This window comes from Pristis pectinata, chromosome 1 (genome assembly GCF_009764475.1).
Source record: "Pristis pectinata isolate sPriPec2 chromosome 1, sPriPec2.1.pri, whole genome shotgun sequence".
Taxonomy (NCBI): domain Eukaryota; kingdom Metazoa; phylum Chordata; class Chondrichthyes; order Rhinopristiformes; family Pristidae; genus Pristis; species Pristis pectinata.
The window spans coordinates 108,533,854-108,560,486 of NC_067405.1; the positions used below are offsets into that span (position 1 = coordinate 108,533,854).

A 26,633-nucleotide genomic window follows, 5' to 3' on the forward strand; every position below is an offset into this window, starting at 1 on the left:
GGGAGACGGTCCGGCGGACCGTGTAGGGTGAACCAGCAGGAGGCGTGGACAGAGCGAAGGGAGAACTAACCCAGGAATGCGCGGCGGTGATCGACCGCAGGGTGAAGCGCGGAAAAAAGGGTGATTGGAAGTGGTCCACAAATGAAGAGAGCGCGGACCCGGCAGGATGAGGTAGAAACGATGCGGATAAAAAGAATTAGTGTAGATAGTACAAGGGCGGCATAGACATGGCGGGCCGAAGGGCCTGTTTCTATGCTGTATGCCTGCATAACATTAACGGGAAAAGGCAGCTTTACACGAAGCAATCAAGTGTCAGAATAGATGGGGCGGCCAAGACCTACAGTTTAGCCCAGCAGAGTCAATGGCAAATAAGGAAAGGATATTTAGACGTACGACAGCACAACAAAAAACAAAACGTTTTTAAGATATTTGCCTCACATATGGTAATGTGGCCAAAATGTTAATTTTATTAATTCTGTCCTGATGCAGAGTCTCGACCCAAATTGTGCTCCTGAACCTTTTACGTCCACAGATGCTGCTTGACCCCCTGAGTTCTTTCAGCACTTGCAGTCTCTCTAGGCTTCTAAAATGTTAATGTAATTGGCAGAGGCTACAGATCATTACAAATTATGGTGTTTCATCCCTGTCACCTCAATTTATTCGGTTTAGAATGTTGTATGAAAAGAACAAAAATGAAAATAAAAATAAACTGCAGATGCTGGAAATCTCAGAGGGACTTTGATCTGAAACACTAACTCTGTTTTGCTTTTCATAGATGCTGCCTGACCTTTCAGTGATTCCAGCATTTACTCCATGAAGAGAAAAGCTAATTTCAGTGCACACAAGTCAGCAGCCTTTTCTTAATTAAATTAAATATTATCAAAATCATGCCAAAGTCTCAAATAACATCTTAAATGTTCGTGACTGTCCGTGTCTCTCTACTGAGCACATCATTCTCTTCGAACTCCTCCACTCCAGCATTCTTTTGCCTGCCACGTTGAGGCCAGACGCAGGTTGGAGGAACAACACGTCATATTCCGTCTTGTGAGTCTCCAACCTGATGGCCTCAACATCGATTTCTCTAACTTCCGGTAACTTTTTTAAAAACTTTTTTTTCCTCCTCCTCCGTTTTCCCTCATTCCTGTGACCCCCCTCACCTCTTCTCCTTCCCGCCCCCCACCCTCCTGACCTGCCCATTTATTCCCCACCTCCTTCCCTTTTTTTCCCATGGTCTACAGCCCTCTCCTACCGGATTCCTCCTCCTTCAGCCCTTTGCCTCTTCGACCGATCACCTCTCAGCTTCTTACATCACTCCCTTTCACCCACCCGCCTTCCCCCCCTCACCTGGATTCACCTATCACCTGCCATCTTGTGCTCCTCCCCCTCCCCTGACCTTCTTATTCTGGCTTCTGCCCTCTTCTTTTCCAGTCCTGATGAAGGGTCTCGACCCGAAACGTCAACGGTTTATTTCCCTCCATAGATGCTGCCTGACCCGCTGAATTCCTCCAGCATTTTGTGTGTGTTGCTGCAGATTCCAGCATCTGCAGAATCTCTTGCGTCTCCATGTGCCTATCCAAGAGCTTCTTAAACACCCCTATCTTATTTGCCTCCACTACTACCCCTGGCAGCGCATTCTAAACGCCCACCACTGTGTGTAAAAAAAACAACTTGCCCCACACATCGCCTTTGAACTTACCCCTCTCACCTTCAATGCATGTCCTCTAGTTTGACCCTGAGAAAAAGCTACCAGCTGTCCTCTGCACAGCTCAGCACAACACAAAAACCAGCCTCCCCTTCATGGACTTGGTCCACACTTCTTGCTGCCTCAGGAAAGCAGCTGACATGATCAAAGACCCCACCCCAGATATTCTCTCTTCTACCCCTCCCATTGGGCAGAAGGTACAAAAGCCTGAAAGCACGTACCACCAGGCTCAAGGACAGCTTCTATCCCACTGTTATAAGACTATTGAATGGTTCCCTAGGATGATAAGGTGGACTCTTGACCTCACAATCTACCTTGTTATGGCTTTGCACTTTATTGTCTGCCAGCAGTGCACTTTCTCTGTAACTTTTGCACTTTATTCTGCATTCTGTTATTGCTTTTCCTTTGTAGTACCTCAGTCGCTGATGTGATGAAATGATCTGTATGGATTGCATGCAAAACAAAGTTTTTCACTGTACCTTGGTACATGTGACAATATTAAACCAATTCCAATTCATAATCTATCAGGTCTCCCCTCAGCCTCTGCCCCTCCAGAGAAAACAACCCAAGTTTGTCCAACCTCTCCTTTGTAGCACATACCCTCTAATCCAGGCAGCATCCTGGTAAACCTCTTCTGCACCCTCTCCAAACCCTCCACATCTTTCCTATCATGGGGTAACCTGAATTGAATGCAATATTCCAGATGCGGCCTAACCAGAGTTTTATAAAACTGCAATATAACTTCCTGATTCTTGAACTCAATGCCTCAGCTAATGACAAGCATGCCATATGCCTTCTTTACCACCTATCAACCTGTGCAGCCATTTTCAGGGAGCTATGGACTTGGACCCCAACATCCCTCTGCACATCAACACCGTTAAGGGTCTTGCCATTAACAGTACACTGTCCCTTTACATTTTAATCTTCCAAGTTACCTTCACACTTAATTATTCAAATATTCCCTTTGTCAGCTTCTGACTTTCCACCTTATGTATTGAGCCTATCTCAAAATTGTCCTCTAACACGATATGTATGTAATCCCATTCACCTTTCACCTCTGTGCTTGCTGACCTTCATTGATTCCCAGTCCAATAACCTCAGTCTTTAAATGTTCATTCTTGTTTTCAGATTCTTCCGTGGGTTTAACTTAAAGTTACATCCTTAAGAACTTCCAATACATCTGGCAAACATGATTTCCTTTTCGTAAATCCATGCTGAACCTGTCTAATCCCAATGATATTTTCTAAGCGTCCTCTTATCACATCCTTTATAATAGATTCCAGCATCTTCCCTACTTCCGATGTTTGGCTAACCAGTCCACAGTTCCTTGTTTTCTCTCTTTTTTAAATAGTGGCATTACATTTACCACCGTCCAACCTGCAGCTCCACAACCTTTAGAATTTTGGAAGATGAGAAATAGTGCATTCACTATTCCCACGGCTGCCTCTGATAGTACCTGGGCATGGAGGTTATCAACTCCAGAGGATTTATCATCCTTCAGACCTATTGATTTCACCAGAACATATTTTACTAATTTTCTTTAATTTTAAAGAGCATAGATGTATAAAGGAATTTTCGGCTGCCAGTCCATAGCCTCCTGAAAGTAACAACACAGCTGGATAGAGTGGTAAACAAGGTGATCGGCATGCTTGCCTTCATCAGTTGAGGCATTGGGTATAAAAATTGGCAAGTCATATTGCGGCTGTTTAAACTCTGGTTAGGCCACAGCTGTAGTATTGTGTGCAGTTCTGGTTGTCGCATTGCAGGAGGATGTGGAGAGTTTGGAGAGGGCACAGAAGAAGTTGACTAGGATGCTGCCTAAATTAGAGAGTATTAGCTATAAGTAGAGGTTGGACAAACTTGGATTGTTTTCTCTGGAATGTCAAAGGCTGAAGGGCGACCTGATCGAAGTATATACAATTATTAAAGGCATAGATAGGGTAGATAGTCCGAATCTTTTTTCCAGGGTGGAAATGTCAAATTTAAGGTGAGAGGGGGAAAATTTAAAGGAGATTTACAAGGCAAGTTTTTTCTTGAAATGCAGTGATAGGTTCCTGGAACACGGCGCTATGGGAGGTGTTGGAAGCAGGTATGATGGCAACATTTAAGAGGCATTTAGACAGGAACATGAACAGGTTGGGAATGGAGGGATATAGACCATGTGCGGGCAGATGGAGTTAGTTTAGTTTGGCACAATGATCGTCACAGACATTGAGAGCTAAAGGTCTTGTTTCTGTGCTGTACTGTTATGGGTTCTCTTTTCATTAGACCCTTGGTTCCCCAACATTTCAATAGAACATTACAGCACAGTACAGGCCCTTCGGCCCACAATTTTGTGCCAACATTTTATCCTGCTCTAATATCTATCTAACCCTTCCCTCTCACATAGCCCTCCATTTCTATCATTTATGTGTCTATCTAAGAGACTCTTAAATGTCCCTGATGTATCTGCCCCCACAACCTCTGCCGGCAGTGCGTTCCACACACCAACCACTCGCTGTGTAAAAAATCTTACCTCTGACATCCCCCTTATACCTCCTCCAATCACCTTAAAATAATGCCCCCTCATGTTAGCCATTGTCACCCTTGGAAAAAGTCTGACTATCCACTCAATCTATGCCTCTTATCATCTTGTACACCTCTATCAAGTCACCTCTCAGCCTCCTTCTCTCCAAGGAGAAAAGCCCTAGGTCACTCAACCTATCCTCATAAGGCATGCTCTCCAATCCAGGCAGCATCCTGCTAAATCTCCTCTACACCCTCTCTAAAGCTTCCACACCCTTCTTATAATGAGGCGACCAGAACTGAACACAATACTCCAAGTGTGGTCTCACCAGAGTTCTATAGAGCTGCAACATCACCTCGCGGCTAACTTCTTTTTGGGGGCACTTTGCCACTTGTCAGCTTCCCGGTCCAGTGCTTCCCAATCTACCACATCTTCAGTCATTCCCATCGCTGCTATCCGGCAAGCACCCACTCGTTGGGCCTTATCCCATTTACCTCACAGTCTGCCCAGATCCCCAAGTCATTTTTGCATTGTTCTACTCGTTCTGCCTGTTTTTCACCTGTGTCTCTCTTTCTCTGTAAGTGTTCCAACCTTTCCTTCAACCTGTCCAGCTCTGTTTGCAGATTGACTCGTTGTTCTCTGTATTCATCCCTCTCCTTCTGTTGCTCTATTATTTGTACACCATGTGACTCCTGACACTTTGTTCTCTCTTGCAAGTACACATGACATAAAATGACTGCTGCTTTATCTCCCTACCTCTTTGATTCACTTTTCCACCACTGCCAATGCTCCTGCGGGCTCCAGGTCTTAACCCTCCTGGCTTTGTCCATTCCCTGTTCAACCTTCAAGTTTATGAAGTACGTACTCAGTGAGTTCTCTCCTTTCCACAACTGAGCCCATGATATAGCTGTATCCCTTTTATGTTGAAGGTTAAATACTCCTGCACTATAGTCCCCCTTGGGCTTTGACTCTTCCACACACAGACAAACACTTACGAACAATGCACTGCTATATGGTTTCCCGAAGGAGTATACACGCACCCCTCTGGCTTCCCAAATGGTATCTTTCACACCACTCAAGTGTTCCCAGTAGCTACACTACACTCGCGCAGGTGCCCACTCTCAGTTCTGAGTGCTCACTGAATGAGTATACACGCACCCGTCTGATGTCCCAAACTGTCAGTGGTGGCCGTCTCACCAAAGTACTCAGCACTGTCTGGTAGTTGGTCCCTTACACACACACACACACACACACACACACACACAAGTATTTTCACATCTCCCTCTCTAGCTCTCCACCGTGTTCTTTGATACTTCATGATTCTGTGGTCATTGGCCCAAGTAGATCCAAGCACTGGGTCCTATGCTTAAAAATACTCACCCCCTAAAATTTCTGAGGTTGCTGGCCACGTAATGGGTCACGAACATATCCCGGATGAGCCCCCAAATGTTGTGACTGTGACTAAGTCACTGGAGAAACTGGAGGAGATGAAAGCCTCCAACCACCACGACAAGCAGACACCCCCCCCAGAGACCACCGCAGTATCCTTTTCATTTGTTTAATTGTTCTGCTATTTTATTTGTTTCTCATAAATTCTCCCACTTCTAACTGTAAGGGACCTCTGTTTGTCTTCTCTAATCTTTTTCTCTTTACATACTGTTAGGCTCTTTACAATCTGCTTTTATGCTGCTTACAAATTTACTTGCAATACTCTATTTTCGTACTGTCAATCAATTTCTTAATCCACCTTTGCTGAATTCTAAACCGCTACTATTTTGGCATCTTTATAGGACTTCTCTTTGAATATGATACTGTCCTTAACTTCTTTTGTTAGCCTAGCAAGTTGATGCAGTTTTTTTTAAGATGGGCTTAAGTTTATGTATAGATGGAAAATGGAAGGCCAGGAGAGTGCTGAATGACTTAGCCAAAATATAACATAAGTACATGAATGTGTCGGCAAAAGATTAGCTGATTGAGGGGCAGATGCAGGTTATATGGTGAACTAGGTGGTCTTGTGATATAGCGTGATATAGCGTCAGACGCTCAGCTTTAGGTTCAATAATAGTCCATCACCAGGGGCATGCTCAGATCTCAAAGGTTAGAGTCAATTAATAGTCTGAAGAATCTGCTGACAGTGTCTACTCTCAGATATCATAAATGTCCACTTGAATGAGTTACTGTGTCATTGTCACCTGTGGACCTACACTCTGATGTGAATCACCAGGGAGAAGGAAGTCAACAAAGAGAAAAATAACATGGGAAACAGGAAGAAAAAAATATCAATGCTGTAAAGTAACATTAAGAAAATCAAAGTACATTCATGTAACTAGAACAATGTGCAACAGAGACATTGTAAAGGTTGTTGCAATATTTTTTCTAGTTTACAATATAAAGTAATACTTACATTTTGGATGAAATGATCAACTACTATCATGAAGTTTTGTACATCGAGGTCAAAGACACTGCCTAGTTTATAGCCAGCTGTTTCCTCAACACTCATTTCATATTCTGTTAAGAAAATAATAAATGAAAAACATTGTCTTTAAACTTTACTGTGCACACTAATGGTTTTGTACTTTACACTCACCAATGTCATTGTCAGTTGGTGTTCCAACTCTTGGATCATCAGTTACTGTTGGCTTTTTAACCTCACTTAAATGTGCAGATATTGTTTTCTCTTCGGTCTGGTAGTAACTACTTTCCTTAGTTCTTATATCCTGTGATTTCTTCTGTAATTGATTTCCTAATTTACTTTCCACTACAGCCTCGACAGTTGTTTTCTCTGAATCAGTTATTTTGTCTGACAGGTTCCCGGTCAGTGTTTCCCGCACTTGTCTCTCCGTTATGTCCGAGGTAATGTCCTTGGTCCCCTTCTGCTCCTGCACATGCTTGTTCATTTGAACAGATTTTTCAAAAACTTCTGAAATTTGCTCTTTGCTTGTAACTCTAGTGTTTGAAGTGTTACCTGAACTGAAAACATCTGCAAGATAAAGAATTAAATTATTTCTGGCCTCCTGGTATTTGCAAAGATATGATGATAGAGGTGTTCAGATGCTTACCCTTATTTGAACGATCTAAAAGTTGACAGCAAAAATTCTGGAAAGTATTGTACAGGTACTTTTGTGGTGCATTACACCATCTGATATAGACATGATGAATTAAAAATAAATACTGCTTTTATTCAGCAACTATGAGGTAAACAATAACTAAAATATACAATTCTAACTAATTTTAATAAAACTGGAAAAAAAGGTGACCATAAATAAAATATCAAATGTTACAACTGTTATAGTTTGTCACCCTGAACCACTTAATTTGACTTTTGAGGTTTTAAGAGTTACTGTGCGTTGCCTTCGCTCTTTATTTTTTTTGTTTTAATTTTCCTTTGCAATATTTGGTTTGTTGCTACAGGCTTTATAAGGAAGTTCAGTTGATATAACTATGTAAGGAGGTACACAGAAATAGAAGGTATTCAGCCTCACGAGCATGTCCTCCCATTCAGTTTCATCCAGGATGATACAAGGTGCAGATTGTGCCCTTGGGAATTTCAGCACAGATGTTGGAGGCTTTACAGGATTTCCCACTATACTCAAACCTGAATTCCCATAAACGATGCTGATGAATAAATGTTGGTACTAAGCAAAGCACAAATGATTAAAAGACTACATTTATGTTCTGTACATCCTGGATTATTTATAAGGCTGCTAGTTACAAGTTAAAATTTTGCATAGTCTATTGACCACTACAACTCACCTTTTGTTCTCTCTGCCTATCCTTCCTTTCTCCACAACTAATTTTTTTTTTAAGTCTCCAACTTTTCTCATTGTTATGAAAAGTCACTGACCTGAAACTTTTATCGTTTCTCCCCTCACATATGTTACCCAACCTGTATTTAATGTTTTATTTCAGATTTCTAGCATCCTCAATATTTTGCTTTTGGTTAATCTACTTCTGGATTTTCGGCAGTTTCACTATCCGACCTACCAACAGAATGACGTGGCCTTTTCTGACTTACCCACCACTCCGATAGGAAAGGATTGTCCTTTGTTTGACATTTTTTTTATATAGAGACATGGCCAAAACAGTGCGCTTCATATGTAAAGCCAGGTTTCACTGCTGCACATCTGTTCCAATGCATTATGCTTCCTTTGAATTTGAAATGTTCCTTAAGTCTGAATTTCCTGAATATTTAAAATGCCAAATTCTCTGATCTTTTAAGATCATGTCAAGTCATCTCTTTCCCCACATTTAGCTGTAAGATGAAAACTTCAGTTTCAATTGCTAGCCTTTGCAGGGTGAGCAGACCTTGACTGAAATGGCAATGAAGGCATTTCTTGTCTTCAAGCCTCTGCAGTAGAGTAGAGGAAATTTTCCAGGCCTCTTGGTCTCGATCAACACTTATGTAGCACATAAGTGGTTGATAATGTGAGAACAGGATTATATTTAGCTGCGATTACCTCGCATTTGACCATCTTCATTCATAGTTTGGGATCTGTGGTAACTGTGGAACCACAGCCAGCAGGAGTCACAATGTTAGACTGGAAGAAAATACATTAAATTCAATGCCAGTATCTTTGATAATTATGATTCTTGAACAAATGACAGCTGAGTTGCACACCAGTCATGTACATTGTGTTCTATACCAGTAAGCTGCCAAGTGAATTAATTAGAGAATACCTGATATGAAAGATTGGGGGAAAAAAAATCACTATTGTGTGAGGAGAGGTCTTCCGATACTGGGATATTAGAGTTAAGGCACATAGTTTGGAATGCTGTAGGTCACTGTTATACCTGACCTGGAACTGATGCTACCATTGTGTACAAGTTTTCCACTTCAAATGATAAACCATCACAAATAGGGATTCAAAATGCAAATCAAAAACAAATTAAACAAAGAGTGGTTACTCTTGTCTTTTAAAAGACACAAAATGTACTATTCCCATGAAGTCAACTCCCAATACTTTTGATTATACCTGATCTAGTGACATTTGAGGTGCATTTTCATTTTGGTGGCAGAAATATCTAGTAGCTTTTGTAACATTTCTATATGTTCCCTTGCTTTCACCCTATATTCAATATTTGCTTCATTCTTGTCATATTAGAGGTCTTTCTTTTGTTAGACACCCCTTTAAAAAGTTTACTTTGTGCAGAATATCATTTAAACCTTTACAAATAAAACTCCAATAATCTGGTATCCAATTGTTCAGAAATCCTGATGGTTTGGAATCTGGCTCATCACATTTTGTTTTCTACACTCCTTTTAAAAATCAGTGGAGTCCCTTTTGCCGTGCTCCCTTTAAACTCACCAGGGTCCTATTTTCCATGCTCGCTTTGAATTCCTTGCAGTCCCATTTCTTACATTCCCTTCAAACTAAAGAGGGCCCTGGTTCCACACTCACTTTAAACTCACCACGTCCCCATTTCCTGCACTCCCCTTGTGACTGAGTTCACTGGAAAAATGATTAAACTACTGTGTATTATTTTTAAAAATATGAATTAAAAGTGTGTTGGGGTATTAACAGCAGTAATATCCAATTGCCCAAAGGATCTGCTGGTCGGTCACCACCAAAGCCCCTAGGGTGGCAGATTATTGGAGTTCTATTGTAATCTTTTCTCATTCTCTAGATCCTCAAGAGTCTCTTCCAATTGTATGAGCCTGACTTTTTGAAAGTATCTTTCCAAAGACTGTAGCTGTGCCGATATCATGTGTTTTCTCAAAAAGTTAAGGTCATTAAGGAGGTGTGTGCCGTCAACAGATGTACATTTTACTCTGAACCTCTTAAGCTGGATTTTCACTTAACCTAGAAGTGACCCTATTCCCTGGAATGCAGAAGCACTATCTTGGCAGTCACTGGATTCTATACCTTTTGATGTCAGTGATTCTTCTTCAGCACCAGTTTCAGGTTGACTTGTAGAAATGGTTCCATGTATATTTTCAGCGGTGGCATCTGGACTGGTATCAACTTCTGCACTTTGTTTGCTTGACTCTTTCCTTTCATGAACAGAAGTCATTATCAGCTGTTCAGAATTACTGTGTGTATCATCCTTCTGTAAGTTTGCAGAAGTGGATTCAGTGGAAAACTGTGTTGTTCCTTCATTACTCATGTTATCAGTTTCTGCATAGTCATCATTTATTTTATATTTTGTTTCTTTGATGACATGCTGTGGCTTAATTTTAGTATCAGTGTCTTGATGTTTACTAGAAAGTACTGCAGGGGGATTCGCATCCTCAGAAGGCAATGAATTCAAAAATTCTACTATAGCTTCAGTTTCCAGAGAACCATGCACCTTGTTACTTTTTTCAGTGCTTGTAGTGGTGGCACTGATGAGAGATGCAGTTGTTTCTTCCTCTGATGAATCTACTGTGGAATCTAAATCAACAAATTGATTTTCTGATTCTAAATATACCCCTTTATCTTCCATAATGTTTTGTCGATAGGAAGAGTTTTCTTGGTTCAGGGTTTTGTCATTATATGAAACTGTTCTCTCTTCAGGTTGTGAATTTGATACATGGTGTGGTAAAGTTTGTTCTTCGTTGTGAGTTTTGTCCTTCTCCAAGGATTCCGCATTTTCTGTTATAGTGTGCTTTCCCGATTTAAAATCTGACATTATACACTGTTTCTGTGAAACACAGTCTTTGTCATTAAACTTTTCCTTCACCAGAAATTTGCTTTTATCTGAGACAGTATGTATCAAAACATTTGTCTGGAGAATATCTTCATTAACATGCAAATTTTCAGAAAAAGAGTCTTCCCCTTGTTCTGAAGTAGGAAGCCACTCAGGTTCTGAACTAGAAGTTGCTCGTTTTACTTGCAAGTTTTGTTCGTCACACATTTTCAGCGAAAAGGGGTTTTCAGCATCTGAAACAAGCTCATTAGTTGCTGATTTTAAGAGCTGACATTCTTTCGTGACAGGTTCTTCTCCGTGCAAGCATTCACTATGATCTGAAGTATGCTGATTGGATTCAGAACCTAATGTTAAAGTTTGGTGCTGCAAGGCATTTCTGTCACCAGATGTTTTTTCTTTTGACAGATCCCTAGTATGATCTGAAACCTGCTGCACAGTTTGTACCTGCCATGTTTCATCATACAATTGTTTTTCTAATGAAGGATCATTGACATTTGTAGCTATGACCCCTTTATCATCCCTATTTAGTTGAGACATTTCTTGTTTTTTATCCTTCTCAGACAACAAATTATAATGGTCTGAAGTTTGCCCTTTTGCTGAGGTTAAATCTGTAGCATATGTAAAGGCTTCTTCATTATTTAATTCATTCTGTGAAGATGGGATAACTTGACTAGAGAGAGGAATTTCATTAAATTCAAAACTGAAGTTTTGCTGTTCATTATCAGTTTGTGTCTGTGATAAAAGCTTGTTGTTACCTGAAGCATCAAGCTGTTCAACTTCCAAGGCTGGTATAACATCTTCCTGTTGTGAGGTTTGTTGCTTACGGTGTAATTTTTCCTCTGCTCGATGCTGATCATTATCTGTAATAGGATTCTGTTGTAAGTCTGAACTTATTACCTGTTCTTGTGAGAACTTTTTTACATCCTGCAACTTATTCACTGACATAGAATCAGTTGCATTTGAAGCAAGTTGTTCTGATTTCGGTCTGGATACTAAATTACCTTGTGAAACATCACCTTCAACTTGCAATTTATCCCACACTGAATGGTCTGCATTATCTGCCACTGTAAGAAGTGTAGTTTCTGAACCTGGTTCTTTATTAGATGCCCATTTGGATTGCATTGTTAAACGTTGTTCTTCTTCAGAAAAACTTCCTGGTGCTAAAGCGTCATGTTTATTCATGATAGTAATCTGTTGCACTTCTGGGGTTAGATGCAAAACCTCCTGTTCACCATGTAGTTTTTCTCCAGAATGTAGATTTTCATATGGCACAGTCTTTGTATCATCTGAAATATGTTGCTTAATTTCTGAAGTATACATCAAATGTCCTTGCAAACTTTTGTCTTTATGGAGACTTTCCTGTGTCAATGGTTTATTATGACCCAAGAAATCTGAATCTGGTATTAAATTTTTCTCTTCTGATTCCTGAACACCTTGTAAGTTTGATGTTTTGCCATCAAAACTGTTTTTTAACCCATTCATAGTAAGTGTTGATTGTGCACTTTCAATCTTTGTTTCCCTATGTTCCTTCTCAGATTGCTGCAAGTATTCAGACTGACAGGTGACATCATTCTCCACCATATTTAGACATTGTTTTGGTGACTGAATTGTGTCTTCATTTATTAATGAACCAGTCATTGATGCAACTCTACTTATAACTGATTTCAATGTGGAAGAACTCTCTTCAGACTTGGCATTCATTGTGTCTTTTTTCTTATCCCTAATGGTGTGTTTCTTTTTTTCTTCTAGTGGGTTGGAATCGAAATGACCTTCATTGGTTTGATCAAACATTAATATATCTTTTAAACCAAAGGTAACCTTTTGTGATTTTGATCTACCCACATCCAATGTAGTTTCCTTGCTATTTTCAATAATGGTTTCTTTAGTTTTGTCTGGTAAGGAAGAAACCTGATCTTCATTTCCTTGACCAAAGCCTAACATCTCACTTAAGCTAAAGGGAGACCATTGTGAATTTGATTCACCTGTAGCTCCTGGATTCCTTTCACTTCCATCAAAATTTTGTGTTTCTTCTGAGGTTCCGAAAGTCTGACCCCCGCTATCACCACCAAATCTGAATATATCACTTACTGCATTCAAATTAACCCACCAGGATTCTGACTGGTCATTATCATTTCCACTTTCTTCCCTGGCAACTTTTGTTTCTTCTGATATGTCTGAATTCTTAGCATCACTGATTTGCCCAAACCATAATTTGTCACTTATACCAAACAAAGATTGAACATTACTCATTAAGTTTTGATTACCTTTGTCAACATTTTCTGATTGACTGTATTTTAGGCTTGAATCATCTACTACTGAATGTTCAGACATTTTGTTTCCTGACTGAGTTACTGAAGTTTTACTTGGGTCTGTTGAATCATCAGCAAGATACGATTTTGTATTTTCATGCTTATTCTTTTCAGCTTCTTCGGAAGATAAAACCTCATCTGGTAAGTCACTGTTGAAATTTAACAATTGTGACAAACCCCCAATCCAACCTGACATTCCAGAACCAAGAATTCCTTTATCCTCATAATACACATTTTTATCTCCCTCTTCTGACAATACAGCGTCCTCATCATTGTCTAATGGAATTTTTCGACTTTTAAAAGAGTTTAGCTGTATAGACTGGTCAGTTGGTTCCACAACCTTTTCATCCTTATTACTTTCCAGACCAAACCACCCACTAATTCTAGATCCAATCCAATCAGATCCCTCTGACACAAATTTAGATACTTCATTACTTTCCATTGTAATAGGATTATCTTTACTGATTTCTTGCCCTGGATGTTCATCCTTTTCTGCACCAATATTTTCATTATGCACAGATTCAGGAAGATTGAATAGGTTCAATTCATTATTATCTGTATGTCTGGAGCCACTTTCATCATTTAATTGATTCTGATGATCAGCTGGTGAAAGAAATTCATCTGTTTGTACCTTCTCATCAGGTGCTAGACTTTTTTGAAGTTGCTCTTTACCAGAGTTAATTTCTAGCTCTGTGGTATGATGTGTTCCTTGAATCTGTTTTTTATAATGATTGACTAAATTGTCCACAGGTTCAGTCTTGGCAGAATTACCTTCGTAAACCTGGTTGTTTTTATTAGGCTTAGTTTCGTGTCCTAATGTGGCTTTTCTTTCTTCTGGCATTGAAAATGAGTTTTCTCCATATTCACTAATCACTGAATCATTTTCTTCATTATCGATGTGATAATCTTCTTCATTAAGGCAAAGGAAATCACTTTCCTGAAAGAATAAATGTTAAGTATTTAGTTTGCACTTCCCATTCAGGATACTTTGATAACTTTTTGTTATTCAGTAATTCTGTGTGGGATTATTTTAAATCAAGAGCTGCTTTTATGTGGGTATTATTTTACTTAGGAGCAACAGATTCGCTGTGGAATAACTGCACACAAATAAATAAAGGGGAAAGCAAAGCATTTCAAGTCAAAATTGGCAGTTTAAGATATTCTAACATGAAATTAATAAGGAACATTCCGAATAAGACAATTCATTTTCGGGATTAAATGCTCAGAAGTAGCAAATTAGCTTGATTTAGTTCATCAAAATAACAAACAATCAATCAGGATCACTATACCATGAGTAATGATTCACAAGCACTCTACTCCAAACCAAACCTTCTCTCATGAGTAATAGTTGTTCGAATAGATCCAAAATCTCCTATGTTTAAAAAGTATGTAACATATTTATGGATACATTAACTATATAAAGCATTGTTATATCAATTGAACGGCTACCTTGGTTGGTAGTTCTATTTCAGTTGATGTTATGACTTCCTCAACTCTAACTGCATCCTTTGGAAAATACCCAAATTGCTTCTCTATCTGAAATAGAATTAACAATATTACAAGTAATCTTGGGATCCATTGAAAGATCATATAAAGGTCTGCATGTTATGTGACTGCATTGTTAGTGCCAAAAAAAAATACAAAGGTCTGGAGTGTTTATTCTATTATGAGATGTACTGTATACGCTCAGTTAAAATGCAGTAAATAATCTCCAATATTGAAAGCATGACAATACATACTTGTTTTGCATTAACTATGTACAAACCAAATATTTTAACAGAACTTTTAGGATTATGTAGGTCCACTGAATAGATAATCGATCACAGAAATAAATTTTGCTGGGATTCACGTTCTTCAATAAAAGCAGCTTTTACACAAAACTCTGATAACCCAGCATCCAATTGTTTGGAAATACTGTTGGTCTGGCATCTGCCTCACTCATTAGTCCAGAACATGAGCCGGCGGCCCAGAGTACAAGTGGGGTGTACAGCTGGAGCCTTGGTCCGGACTGTGGGCTGCATGTGTGGCTGGAGCCAGGACGGAGGGCTGGAACACCAGGGGTCAGGAACATGGGTGGTTTGCAGCCAGAGCCAAGGTCCAGAGTGCTTGAACACCTCCCATTCCCTTTGCATTCAATGGGTTTACTGGAAAAGTTATTATACCATTTACTTTTTTAAAAGAAAATGAAATAAAAATGTGTTTGGCAATTAACAGGAGTAACATCCAATTGTCTGGAAAATGTGTAGCTTTATGAACTCTGCTCCCAATTCTGACGTCTTGTGTACCCCCAGTCCCTGTAGCCTCACTGTTGGCAGCTGTGCTTTCATCCATGGAATTTCTTTACAAACCCCTCTGCCTCTACATCTGTTCCTACCTCTTTTATAATCCCTATAGTCACCCATACTAATATTCTGCTTGATATTTTCATCCAATTATTCTCCTGTGTGATACATTGGAAGGTTTTGATATCTTAACCATAAGTTTATTTTAAAATGCAAAATAAAGTTGTTGTAGATCTGGGGAATGTTACAGAGAAAGAAGGTCTGAGTACATGATGTACTTCCTATGTCTATCAATAGGACAGCCCAGAAGAAAAAAATTGATTCAATTGGTTATTAATTCACAAAAAATGGATGCAATATATTCTGGAACAAAATAACAGATCACAGAATACTTACACTTCCAGCCCATAAATCAGCTCTTTTCCCAGTCAGTTTAAGATAAACAAATATGGAGTCTCCGTGCTTAAAAGTAAGGAATCTACAGTCACGACCTGTGTAATCCAATGTAGCTGTTACTCTACTCAGGTATCCTGTATAAATATCAAGGGTAATTTGGTCAAAAAGTTACAAAAAAAGGAAAATAAATTTAATTCAAATAATATTAAAAGTTTAAGCTATCTATTCAAACAACTGTTTGAATGGTTATTTTTGTATGATATAAATTATTAGATAGGACAATTTGTCCTTGTGTATGCTTTAACATAATCCAAAGAATCAATTTGTTTTTCTGGTACATCTGGACTTACCAAACCAGAAAGGATAGTTGAATCTGTTAAGTAATCTGATTCTTTGAAATAATTCACATAAAATATAAGTGGGTGGAACAAGTCAGTTGCGAATCAACAACCCAAAGGAATCTTTTAACAATTAAAATAGGTTTCAATGTGTTTCATGAAGGAATGAGCACAAAGGGAAATCAAAAAACTGCAGATGCTGGATATCTGTCATAAAAGCAGAAAATGCGAGAAACACTCATCAAGTCAGGCAGCATCAATGGAAAGAGGATCAGTTTGATGATGCATCTTTGACCTGAAACATAAACTGATTGTTTCCAGCATTATCTCTTTTTATTTTTGATGAGCATAAAGTACTGCAAATAGCATGGGGAGAAAAAGGGTGACATCAATACTGCTTAAGTAGTGACACAAAAATTGAGGCTAAGCTGACAATCTAGGTTTCAGGTATAAGATCAACATGTAATAATCATAGAACAAAATCAATCCACGCACCAAATGGGAAATTCTCCAGGAAAATCATACATAGATAGTAAATCACTTTGAGGTGCATCTCTCTCTGCTCTAAAACTCAAGTGGAACCTATTTAAACATGAAAACAGGGGTAGCACAGTAAGAAAAAGTCTAAGGAGGTTCACCCCCATTGAAAGACTACTCAAGGAAATTAATTCTCAGAGAATACCATGTTCACTTTTGGTCTTGAAACCAGTAGGAACTGGCCATGATTGAGCACAAACACAAGTCTAATCTCTGGAGTTAGGGAAATCTTAGACCTTTAAATATCATAGTAAAGATGCAAGACTATGGAAGATGACAAAAAAAGTTGCAGTACAGGAAAACATGATTACTTCAAGTACAAGCATGAGTGTAGGACAAGGCACCATATGCTCAAACAATAAAAGAGCAAATTTGACATTGATGTCAGCCCAATCAACAGCTGGAATGGAATTTCAGGTCTGAGCTAGAGCCAGAAATCATCTGGGAAAACAGTGTGACACGGTGGAGAGCTGTATGGTCTTAATATGTCAAAACTCGGCATGCGGCATTATTAATCTCAATCAATCCTGAAAACAATATGCTTTCCTTAATCAGCGCTTAACATTGTGGAACGTCACTTACTTTCGCATTCAGGATCTCCACATACTTTAAAGTCAGATAGTTTGGAAACCATGAGGCTTGGGATCAATTGCAGGATCAGAAGTAAAGTGCTGAGGGCTGCAGCTAGCGCCATGTTGAACTGCACTTCCTATGTATCTTCTCCAGTTTGGGCAGGCAGATGCTGAGATGGGAATAAGAAATAAAGGCTCCTGTTACAGCCAGTTGATACCGCCCCCCACCACAAAATAAACAAATGTAACCCCCGTTGTCCTTTGAAAAGCTATAGTTATAATTTTAAAGGAAAATTACGACATGTCCTTGGACTGCGGGGCACAGTCTGGAGTTTAATGATTAACTCACTATAAAAAGGTGATTTGCCTGGGTAAATCATCAAACCTTGAACGTTTGGGAGGTATCTGTAATGAATTGCCCAGTCCAGCAACGTTAAGGAACTTAGGTTAGTTATAACAATTTAAAAATAATGGTCAGAGTTATTGACTTATCATGCTTCATTTACCACCATCAAGTCATGTGACTAAACTATTGGATTGTTTCGCCTGTTGGTTAAAAAGTGCCAAATATTGTGAGAATTGTTACAGATTTGTGGCTTTCTGTGACTCTGGCTTTATTCGGATTTACAGTGATAGCTGCAGATCTAACAGGAGTTTAGCACAGAACGTTGAACAGAAACATCATTAAACGGTAGACGTCCAGATGGTCGGGCCGGTCCATGACGCTGACACTAATCGGTGAGCTGCAGTGTTGTCCATGGCTTATGTTGACGTGTTTCCCTTGGACATTCCCGTCTGAACAATTTACCCAAGCCCCACCCAAAACCTGGACTGCATCAAAAGCAGATTTTTCAGGGTCATTCATTGCCCTTATTTGCTGCCCACCCTGCTATCCTAATGAAAACTAGTTTCTCTTACTTCGTGTTCTTAATACATATTGTTGATACTGAGACACTTGGCGTACTTTAGAAACTTTTGAACTCACTAACAAGGTCTGGCCTGTCTGTTAATTATCTATCAGGGCACGAAGAGACCGGTGCTTGACTTGGCTATTGGTCGAATCGTTGAATGTGAACCTCAGGTAGTATCCCCGCCCCCAGAAAACACCAACATTCAAGATTAAGTTGATATCAATCATTTACAATTTGTACCTTTTTCAATAATCGATTAACAGGACTCTTTCAAAAAAAGGCTTCTCATTCTGAGTACAATATCCAAACAAAGGTGATATATTTAATATGCGTGCACTGGGATGTTTTAACATTGACGTATTAATACTGGGTTCCAGCCTTCACAGTTGAGAATGCTATTTTTCAATTGGACTTTCACCCTTGTACGGCTGAGCCAATCACAGAGAACTGGCGGAACCTCGGCGCTTCTTTGCTAATTATCAATGGGCAGGGCGGCGTTCTAACCCACGTTAGATCAGTGCACCACTTAACGAGTCAGCGCTGTGAAATGCACGGCGTCCATCTTCACACCCTTCTGCTGGAGAGGAAACGGCCACAATAAAAGATAAAGACCCCACTTTTTGTTTTTGATTCCCCCCCCCCCCCTGATTTAAGTAGTATCTTCTGAAAAAAAAGAACACGGGGAACTGCCATTGATTCTTGAATGCTCAGTTAGGTTTGACTCCCACTGTTGATCCCAGATCTGAGCCTTTAAACATACTGCTGATTTCAAAGGATGGATATAAAGCACCACTAAGTTAATAAGCCAACACTAATGAAACGACGGGTACGCAAAGAAATGAAAGACGCAGGAGGGGAAACTACATTTTTTAAATTTGTATTTTTTATTTTTGACCTGTGTTGTGCAGAAATAACAACACTTCCATCGATGCTGCCTGGACCACTGAGTTCCTCCAGCAGCTTGTTTCTGTGCAGAAATTAGAACGTTGTGTGCATTTACTGAGTCCCGACTTGATGCTTGAAGTAACTTTAAAACATCCACGTGGTAAAGCAAACCTCCCCGAGAGGTTCATCTATTATGCCACATAATTGGAATATTGCGCTTCTTGCGAGGAGATCTTAAAGGGTGAAACTCTCAACGCCCCTGAAGCCGTAACTGCCAGGGCGATAGCCCGACTGCCGAGAAACGTGATCGGCCAAAACAGCATTGGTGGGAGTTATGTTCTTCTTGTCGTGTATTTCCATAATTTTTGAGATTAAAAAGCGCGAACTTTAATTAACACTTTGTACTAAATGAAGACAGGAGCATATTCCAATGAATGAGGAGGAAGCTGAACTTTTTAGACTTAAAAAATTGTATTTTCAGTCCATTATATTTTGAATTATTTATGTGTGTGTGTGTGTGTGGGGGGGGGGGGGGAGGAGTATTATAATCCACAGACATAAAATTAGTGTTTAGATCTAGAGAGTTTGTTGCATGGCTAAAAAAGCTAATCGCAGCTGAGTGCCATTAGAATTTCACGTACACCTCATTTTACAAAGCAGAACGGAAGACCAGGTAACCGTTTCTCAGAACACCTGCGCTCTGTCCGTAACCGCGACCTGCAACTCCCCATTGCCAGTCACTTCAACTCCCCCTCCCACACTATCACAGATATGTCAGTCCTCGGCCTCCTCCACTGCCAGCAGAATTCCAAGCGCAAACTGGAGGAACAGCACCTCATTTTCCATCTTGGAACCTTGCAGCCTAATGGCATGAATATTGAATTCTCCCACTTAAGGTACTCCCCACGCCCACAACCCCTGTCCCCCCCCCATTCTTCTTCTCTTCTTCCCTTTCCTAGCCCTATTTCTCTCTTTTCTTACCTTTTACCCATCCCCCAGTGGATCGGCTCTCTCCTCCCCTGCACCTGCCTATCACCACCCTCCCTCCCCTCTTTTGTCCACCTATCACTGCTCTGCTTTTTCCCTCCCTTTTTGTTTGGGCTTCCCCTTTTCCTAACTTCGGCCCTTAAGAAGGGTCCTGACCCAAACGTTGACCGCCTGCTTTTCTCCACGGATGCTGCCTGGCCTGCTGAGTTCCTCCAGTATCATCGTGTTTTTCATCTAGATTCCAGCAATCTACAGTGCTTTGCTTCTCCAGAACAGAAGACTAGTTTGTAAATATTTTATTGCTGCATTTCAACTGATTGCCTTACCATTCATTCCAGTGTAAAGGCTGTAGTCACCTGTGGAAAATACTGAAGCATTGACAGCAACTTGGAATTTCTGTGTATAGCAGATCTATAGAAATCCTAATGTCACAGAGAACGATGACAATTTTGCTGTCATCACCACTGGGTTTAGAATTCTGAGTGGTTTAGGATCTCACCCAGAAATCTGCAGTGACCAGTTTTGGTTTCACACAGGCTGGAAGAGTCCCCAGTCCTGTTTGAAACCAGACATGCAATGATACTCATCCAATTGAGCAGATGTTGTATTGAGGAAGTGCTGCCATGTTGGGGATGCCATCTTCCAGATAATACATTAAAAAGCAGATGTCTAATTACCTGTTTAAGAGGTGTAAATATGGCATTCAATGGGAAAAAGCATAGCGTTTTCTCTGTGACCTGATCAACAATGATTGCTCAAGGAACAGAATCAAGCAGATAAACTTGTCATACATTCCACCTCTAATCATGGGACCTTCCTGTCTTTTGGAATGTCATATATGCACAAATAATAACTCACTGGATTTCAGAAATAATTAACTGACAGTGCAGTGCTTGGAACATCATGAAGATGTAGTTTTATTTAGTCAACAATGTGATAGGATAGTGTACCTGTACAGTTTTTCCTTAGAAATGTTTTGAAAATATGCATTTTTCCATGATGAGACGCTATATTTCTGTGATTTTAATTCATTTTACTCTGGTGTATATAAAGCAACATTTATTTAAAAACTCTTGGGAAATTATCAATTGTTAAATGGTCTATGGGAAATAAAACATAATTAGCCTTATGAAATGACATGCAAAACACTGAGTTATTTTTAGAAATAGCTTTTAATGCAACTTTAAGAGAAGCTGAATGTTTTTCTCCACATTACTGGTATTGGTTTATTATTGTCACTTGTACCAAGGTACAGTGAAAAGCTTGTCTTACAAACCGATCGTACAGGTCAATTCATTACACAGTGCAGTTACATTGGGTTAGTACAGAGTGCATTGATGTAGTACTGGTAAAAACAGTAACAGTACAGAGTAAAGTGTCACAGCTACAGAGAAAGTGCAGTGCAATAAGGTGCAAGGTCACAACAAGGTAGATCGTGAGGTCATAGTCCATCTCATTGTATAAAGGAACCATTCAATAGTCTTATCACAGTGGGGTAGAAGCTGTCCTTAAGTCTGGTGGTATGTGCCCTCAGGCACCTGTATCTTCTACCCGATAGGAGAGAAGAGAGAATGTCCTGGGTGGGTGGGGTCTTTGATTATGCTGGCTGCTTCAGCAAGACAATGAGAGGTAAAGACAGAGTCCAATGAGGGGAGGCTGCTGTCTGTGATGCGCTGGGCTGTGTCCACAACTCTCTGCAGTTTCTTGCGGTCCTGGGCAAAGCAGTTGCCATACCAAGCCATGATACATCCAGATAGGATGCTTTCTATTGTGCATTGGTAAAAGTTGGTGAGAGTCAAAGGGGACAAACTAAATTTCTTTAGCCTCCTGAGGAAGTAGAGGCGCTGGTGAGCTTTCTTGGCCGTGGCATCTATGTGATTTGACCAGGACAGGCTGTTGGTGATGTTCACTCCCAGGAACTTGAAGCTCTCAACCCTCTCGACCTCAGCACCATTGATGTAGATGGGTGCATGTACACCGCCCTCTTTCCTGAAGTCAGTGACCATTTCTTTTGTTTTGTTGACATTGAGGGAAAAGTCGTTGTCATGACACCATTCCACTAAGCTATCTCCTTCCTGTACTCTGACTCATCGTTGTTCGAGATACGGCCTACAACTGTGGTATCATCAGCAAACTTGTAGATGGAGTTAGAGCAGAATCTGGCCACACAGTCATGAGTGTATAGGGAGTAGAGTAGAGGGCTGAGGACATAGCCTTGTGGAGCACCAGCGTTGAGAATAATCGTGCCAGAGGTATTGCTGCCTATCCTCACTGATTGCCGTCTGTTTGTTAGAAAGTCAAAGATCCAGTTACAGAGGGAGGTGTTGAGTCCTGGGTCTCGGAGTTTGGTGACAAGCTTGCTTGGGATTATTGTATTGAAGGCAGAGCTGTAGTCAATAAACAATAGTCTAACATAGGTGTCTTTACTGTCCAGGTGCTCCAGAGCTGAGTGTAGGGCCAGGGAGATGGCATCCACTGTAGACCCGTTATTATTTTACTCACTGTTTTTGTTTTGATTAATCCATTAACACACACAATGATCAGTATTGAAGGCATGTATTAAAATGTTGCTAAGATTGGTAAATGAGTTTTCTAGGGAGAAAGCTGCAGATACTGGAAATCTGAAATAAATAATTTTGATGAAGGATTCCAGATCTGAAATGCCTGCTCTTTTTCCTTCCACAGATGCTGCTGAATTTTTCCAGCATTTGTTTTCATACTGCTAAGTTTAAGGTTCAGAAATTTTTTAACTTTTTCTCAATTATCATTTCCTCCAGTGTTGAATTATTCTTGATCTTCATCTCTTATACCACTTCATTCTCTCTTGTAGTGTGGCAGTCAGAACTGAACATAATATCATGGATTTTATAGCTTCAGCAGATGTGGATTCCAGATTTGTTTGGAGCTATATATATGTTGCTGTTTTCTTAAAGTTCTTTCAAGGACAAATTCATTATTACTTCCAGGCTTCTTCCTACATCTACTGTTGCCAGTTCCACATAATTCATTTTGTATTTCTGCAGGTATTTTACATTTGTTAATTTTAAACTTGATCTCCTACTTGCCAATTTAAATTATCCACATTCTTAGCTGTGCCAATTTGATTTCCTCTATTTTAGTTTGATTTCAAATGATAAAATATTGCATTTTGGTTTTTACTTCATGGAATTTTACAGTTGGACAAGTTTCTCAATGATGCAATTATCTGGACAGCTTGGGTAATCCATTGGGATTCTGATCATTTCAAATATGCAATCTTTTTCATTGACTGGTGTATCTTGTATTTGAAAGGTTGTCGATTACAAGTGCTCTCTTAATAGGGAGTGCTGGTTATCAGTCCCAAAGTCTGATTGACTCAGGAAATGAAATGATGATTCAGAACACCACCTTTTCAATTTATAGCTTTGAACTTTGAAGCTGCCTAATTTGTATATTAATGCAGTGTATTTTTCCAACTTCATCTCAGGCAAAATTTGTCAAGTGTTTCTAAATATCATTTGTTTGAAAAAGACATCTTATTGACTTAGTGAAATCTAATATTTATTTTTCACTAATAAACCTAAAATAATCAACACCTAGCAGCTTGCTTTTTGGTTTGTGATAGTAGCACGAGGGTTTGATCATGTGTGTAGGTATGCAAGGTCCTGGATTATTTTAGGTCCAAGTCTCTCTCTTCACAGGAATTGCAGATGTCTGTGGGTGTCATATTTTATTTAAGCAAGAGAAATATACAGAGAATGTGCTCATTTTGTGCCACATATAACTTTCCCCACAATGCCAAGCTCAGATCAATGTAGCATGTTTTACTAAGATTTCCTGATCTTCAGCTTTTAATCAATTTTGTCACTAGTTCCACACTTTTATCCAGAGGACCAGGACATCGAAAAATAACTACATAGCCTGAAAAAAACTCTCCTGCATGTTAAAGTGAACTCCACCTAAAGGAAGTGCAACTATCCATTTTAATTGCAACACCCATAAGGAAGTCAAGCTTTGGCAGACTTGGCACCATAGTTTAATGTAGCAGGACAACTAATAGCAGCTTTCTGTTCCACTTAGACTTGCTCATTTGATTACAATATTTTGCAGAAGTTAGCAAAGCATCTGGGATCAGAGTGAGCAGCACAAGCAACTACAAATCTCCTTCACCAGTCAGGTAGAAAGATTGTAGAAATTAAACATCTTTCTCAATCTTTGCATGATTAAAATGCCAAAAAAGTACAAAGAAAATGAGCATCCAAAATTATCAGAACCGGAGGAAAAAAAATACTAGTAAAAATCTCCAAATAAAAAGTCTCTTTCAATTAAAACAGATTCCATAGCTTGTTGTTTAGTGGCAGGTGGCCTTGACCCAACGCCTAAAACATCAACTGAAATTGAGAAAACCTAGATCTGTAATGGGTTCAGTTTACAACCACTACAGGAAATACAGTAAATTTATGTTGTTCAATGATCAATCACACTCAAGGTACCATTTTTACAAGCTAATGGCAAAGAACTACAATGGGTGGCAACTTCTGGATTTGCCTGAAATAAGTGTAGAAATAGTGACAAACTGCAGTATCTTCGTGATTGATATAGCACATAACGGTGCATGAATTTTGCTTTTTGAAACTACGTTGGATTATTCCTCATTCATAAAAAGGTATTTCTCTGATTTTCATTACATGGCCTGCTATGAAAAATTACCTACAATATTTCCTTTTATTGGTATTGTATTTGGCTGCTGGAAATCTCGTCTATCATAAACCCCAATAACTGCTTCCCTACAACCAACACGCACACCACTATTCTTCACTGGAAATCTTTCAGCATTATTAATGGGACTGAAGGGATTTGTTAGTTGTTAGCCTTCAATTTGCCCAGTACTACTACCAACTGAAGGCAAAACTTATTCCATATTTGATTCTCTACACCAACAGCTGAAGCTTGAATTTTCCCAAACTCTCTTCCCCTGCAGCACAACTCATCCTCAAAAGGAACCAGAAATACCAGATGCATCTTAAACAATACTGGAGTGTAGTGCCAGTCTGGGGGAAAACTGCTGAACAATAATATGCAAGCCAGCAAAATAAATATGGAGATGATCAGACAGTTTAGTAGAAGACCAGCCATGATCTCAATGATCAGCAGAACATATTCAAAGGGTGAGATGGCCTACCCACAATCCTTGTGCTGATTATTGAGAGCTGGTTCTGCCTCATTAAATCATGGCTAGTTCCAAAATACACTTGTGGTATATCAAAAATTTCTAAGCTTGTTCTATTCTGTCAACCACAAATTTGCTAGAACAAATTGCACAACATAAAAACATGTTCCCAGATATTTATGGATTGTCTGGTCTGCTTGTTGGACAAAGCCCTATGAAAGTTGAAACACTCATTTGTGCTTTTGAGAACTCAATTAAAATATTCTACCTGAAATAATACATAAAGCCTCACAATGTGACCTTAGCTGTAGACTATAGTTATGCCTTTAAGAATTTTAAAGTGGCAAAAATCAAGGCAAATCTTCAGTCCTGTGCCACACCAGTGAAGTCCTTTCCAAGGAAGTTTACTTCCATTTCATTGTGCTGTGGGGATCCCATCACCCACCAATTTATGGCTGCCTTGTAACAATCCCTCATCATGTGCTCACTGCTGTCAAAAATACCTTGGAGAAATACTGTTTCCACCTTTATAGCAGGCAAATATTTTCTGTTGCTTATACAGCTTGCTGAAATGAAATTAAAGTAAAAAGAACTACCATAAGCAAATTAACAAGCCAGAGATTTTAATTTTCCTGAGCACCATTCATTTGACAGTCAAGTATGGCCATTTAAATGTAAATTAGTGTTCCTGTAAGACCCATCCTGCTCATAGGAAGGTTCAAATGATTTGTGACGTGTATATATAATAAAAGAACTTTTCCCCAGATATGTGCTGGGTTATTCTTAGCCATCCAATCACCTCCCCACTGATTCTCTGCTGAAAGCTATCTTGTTGGTGACAAATTCATCTCATATGGACCTGATACAAATCATCATTTGGCTTTCTGATCACAAAGCCGAGCTTAACCAAATCCTAAAAAATGTGCAGATACTTTTTCCTCATATATACACAGACAGACACACACACACACACAGAATGAAATCTGGGGATCAATTCCAGCTAATTCCCTGATTCTTATTGTAGGAAATGGAATCCAGCTACTCCAACCAGGAATCATTTCCTGCAGCAGGCGATAAAGTGAAATTAAAGCTGTGATTTAAACTTAATATAACCATTAATACAGCAGGTTTTAAATACTGCAAGCTGTGGGAACCCACATGCATCCAAGCCATGCTATCTCATTGATTATGCCATCTTTCAGCCTTATCAAGCTCCCTTCTACCTTTCTTCAATACAATGAAGAAACAGTAGGAAGGATCTTGGTGCTACTTTTTGATCTCATACAGAACTCAAAAATTTAATCACCGACAATGACCCTTCTCTCACTTTTAGACGGTCCATCTTTGATTCTTTCTTTGACTGTTTCATTTCAAGGAATAGGTTTGCAACCAGTATCCATTACAACCGACAGGCACTTACAGAGCACGTTCT

General features: G+C 39.5%; 1 protein-coding gene across 2 annotated transcripts in view; it reads right to left on the minus strand.

Annotated features, from left to right (window-relative positions):
- ctage5 (CTAGE family, member 5) overlaps positions 1–17,991 on the minus strand; it is a 48,568-nt gene extending 30,577 nt beyond the window's left edge. The window contains exons 1-7 of one of the 2 annotated variants that reach the window (XM_052042350.1): positions 17,898–17,991; positions 17,280–17,439; positions 15,823–15,956; positions 14,594–14,680; positions 13,916–14,081; positions 6,796–7,188; positions 6,613–6,716 (exon numbers count right to left, since the gene is read on the minus strand). In XM_052042350.1, coding sequence (XP_051898310.1) covers positions 6,613–6,716; positions 6,796–7,188; positions 13,916–14,081; positions 14,594–14,680; positions 15,823–15,956; positions 17,280–17,391 — 996 coding nt within the window. In that variant the 5' untranslated portion in view covers positions 17,392–17,439; positions 17,898–17,991. Of the gene's footprint in view, positions 1–6,612; positions 6,717–6,795; positions 7,189–13,915; positions 14,082–14,593; positions 14,681–15,822; positions 15,957–17,279; positions 17,518–17,897 lie in introns of those variants that run through there. The other variant, XM_052042277.1, reaches the window with a different exon arrangement.
- Between the last annotated feature and the right edge of the window lie 8,642 nt (positions 17,992–26,633).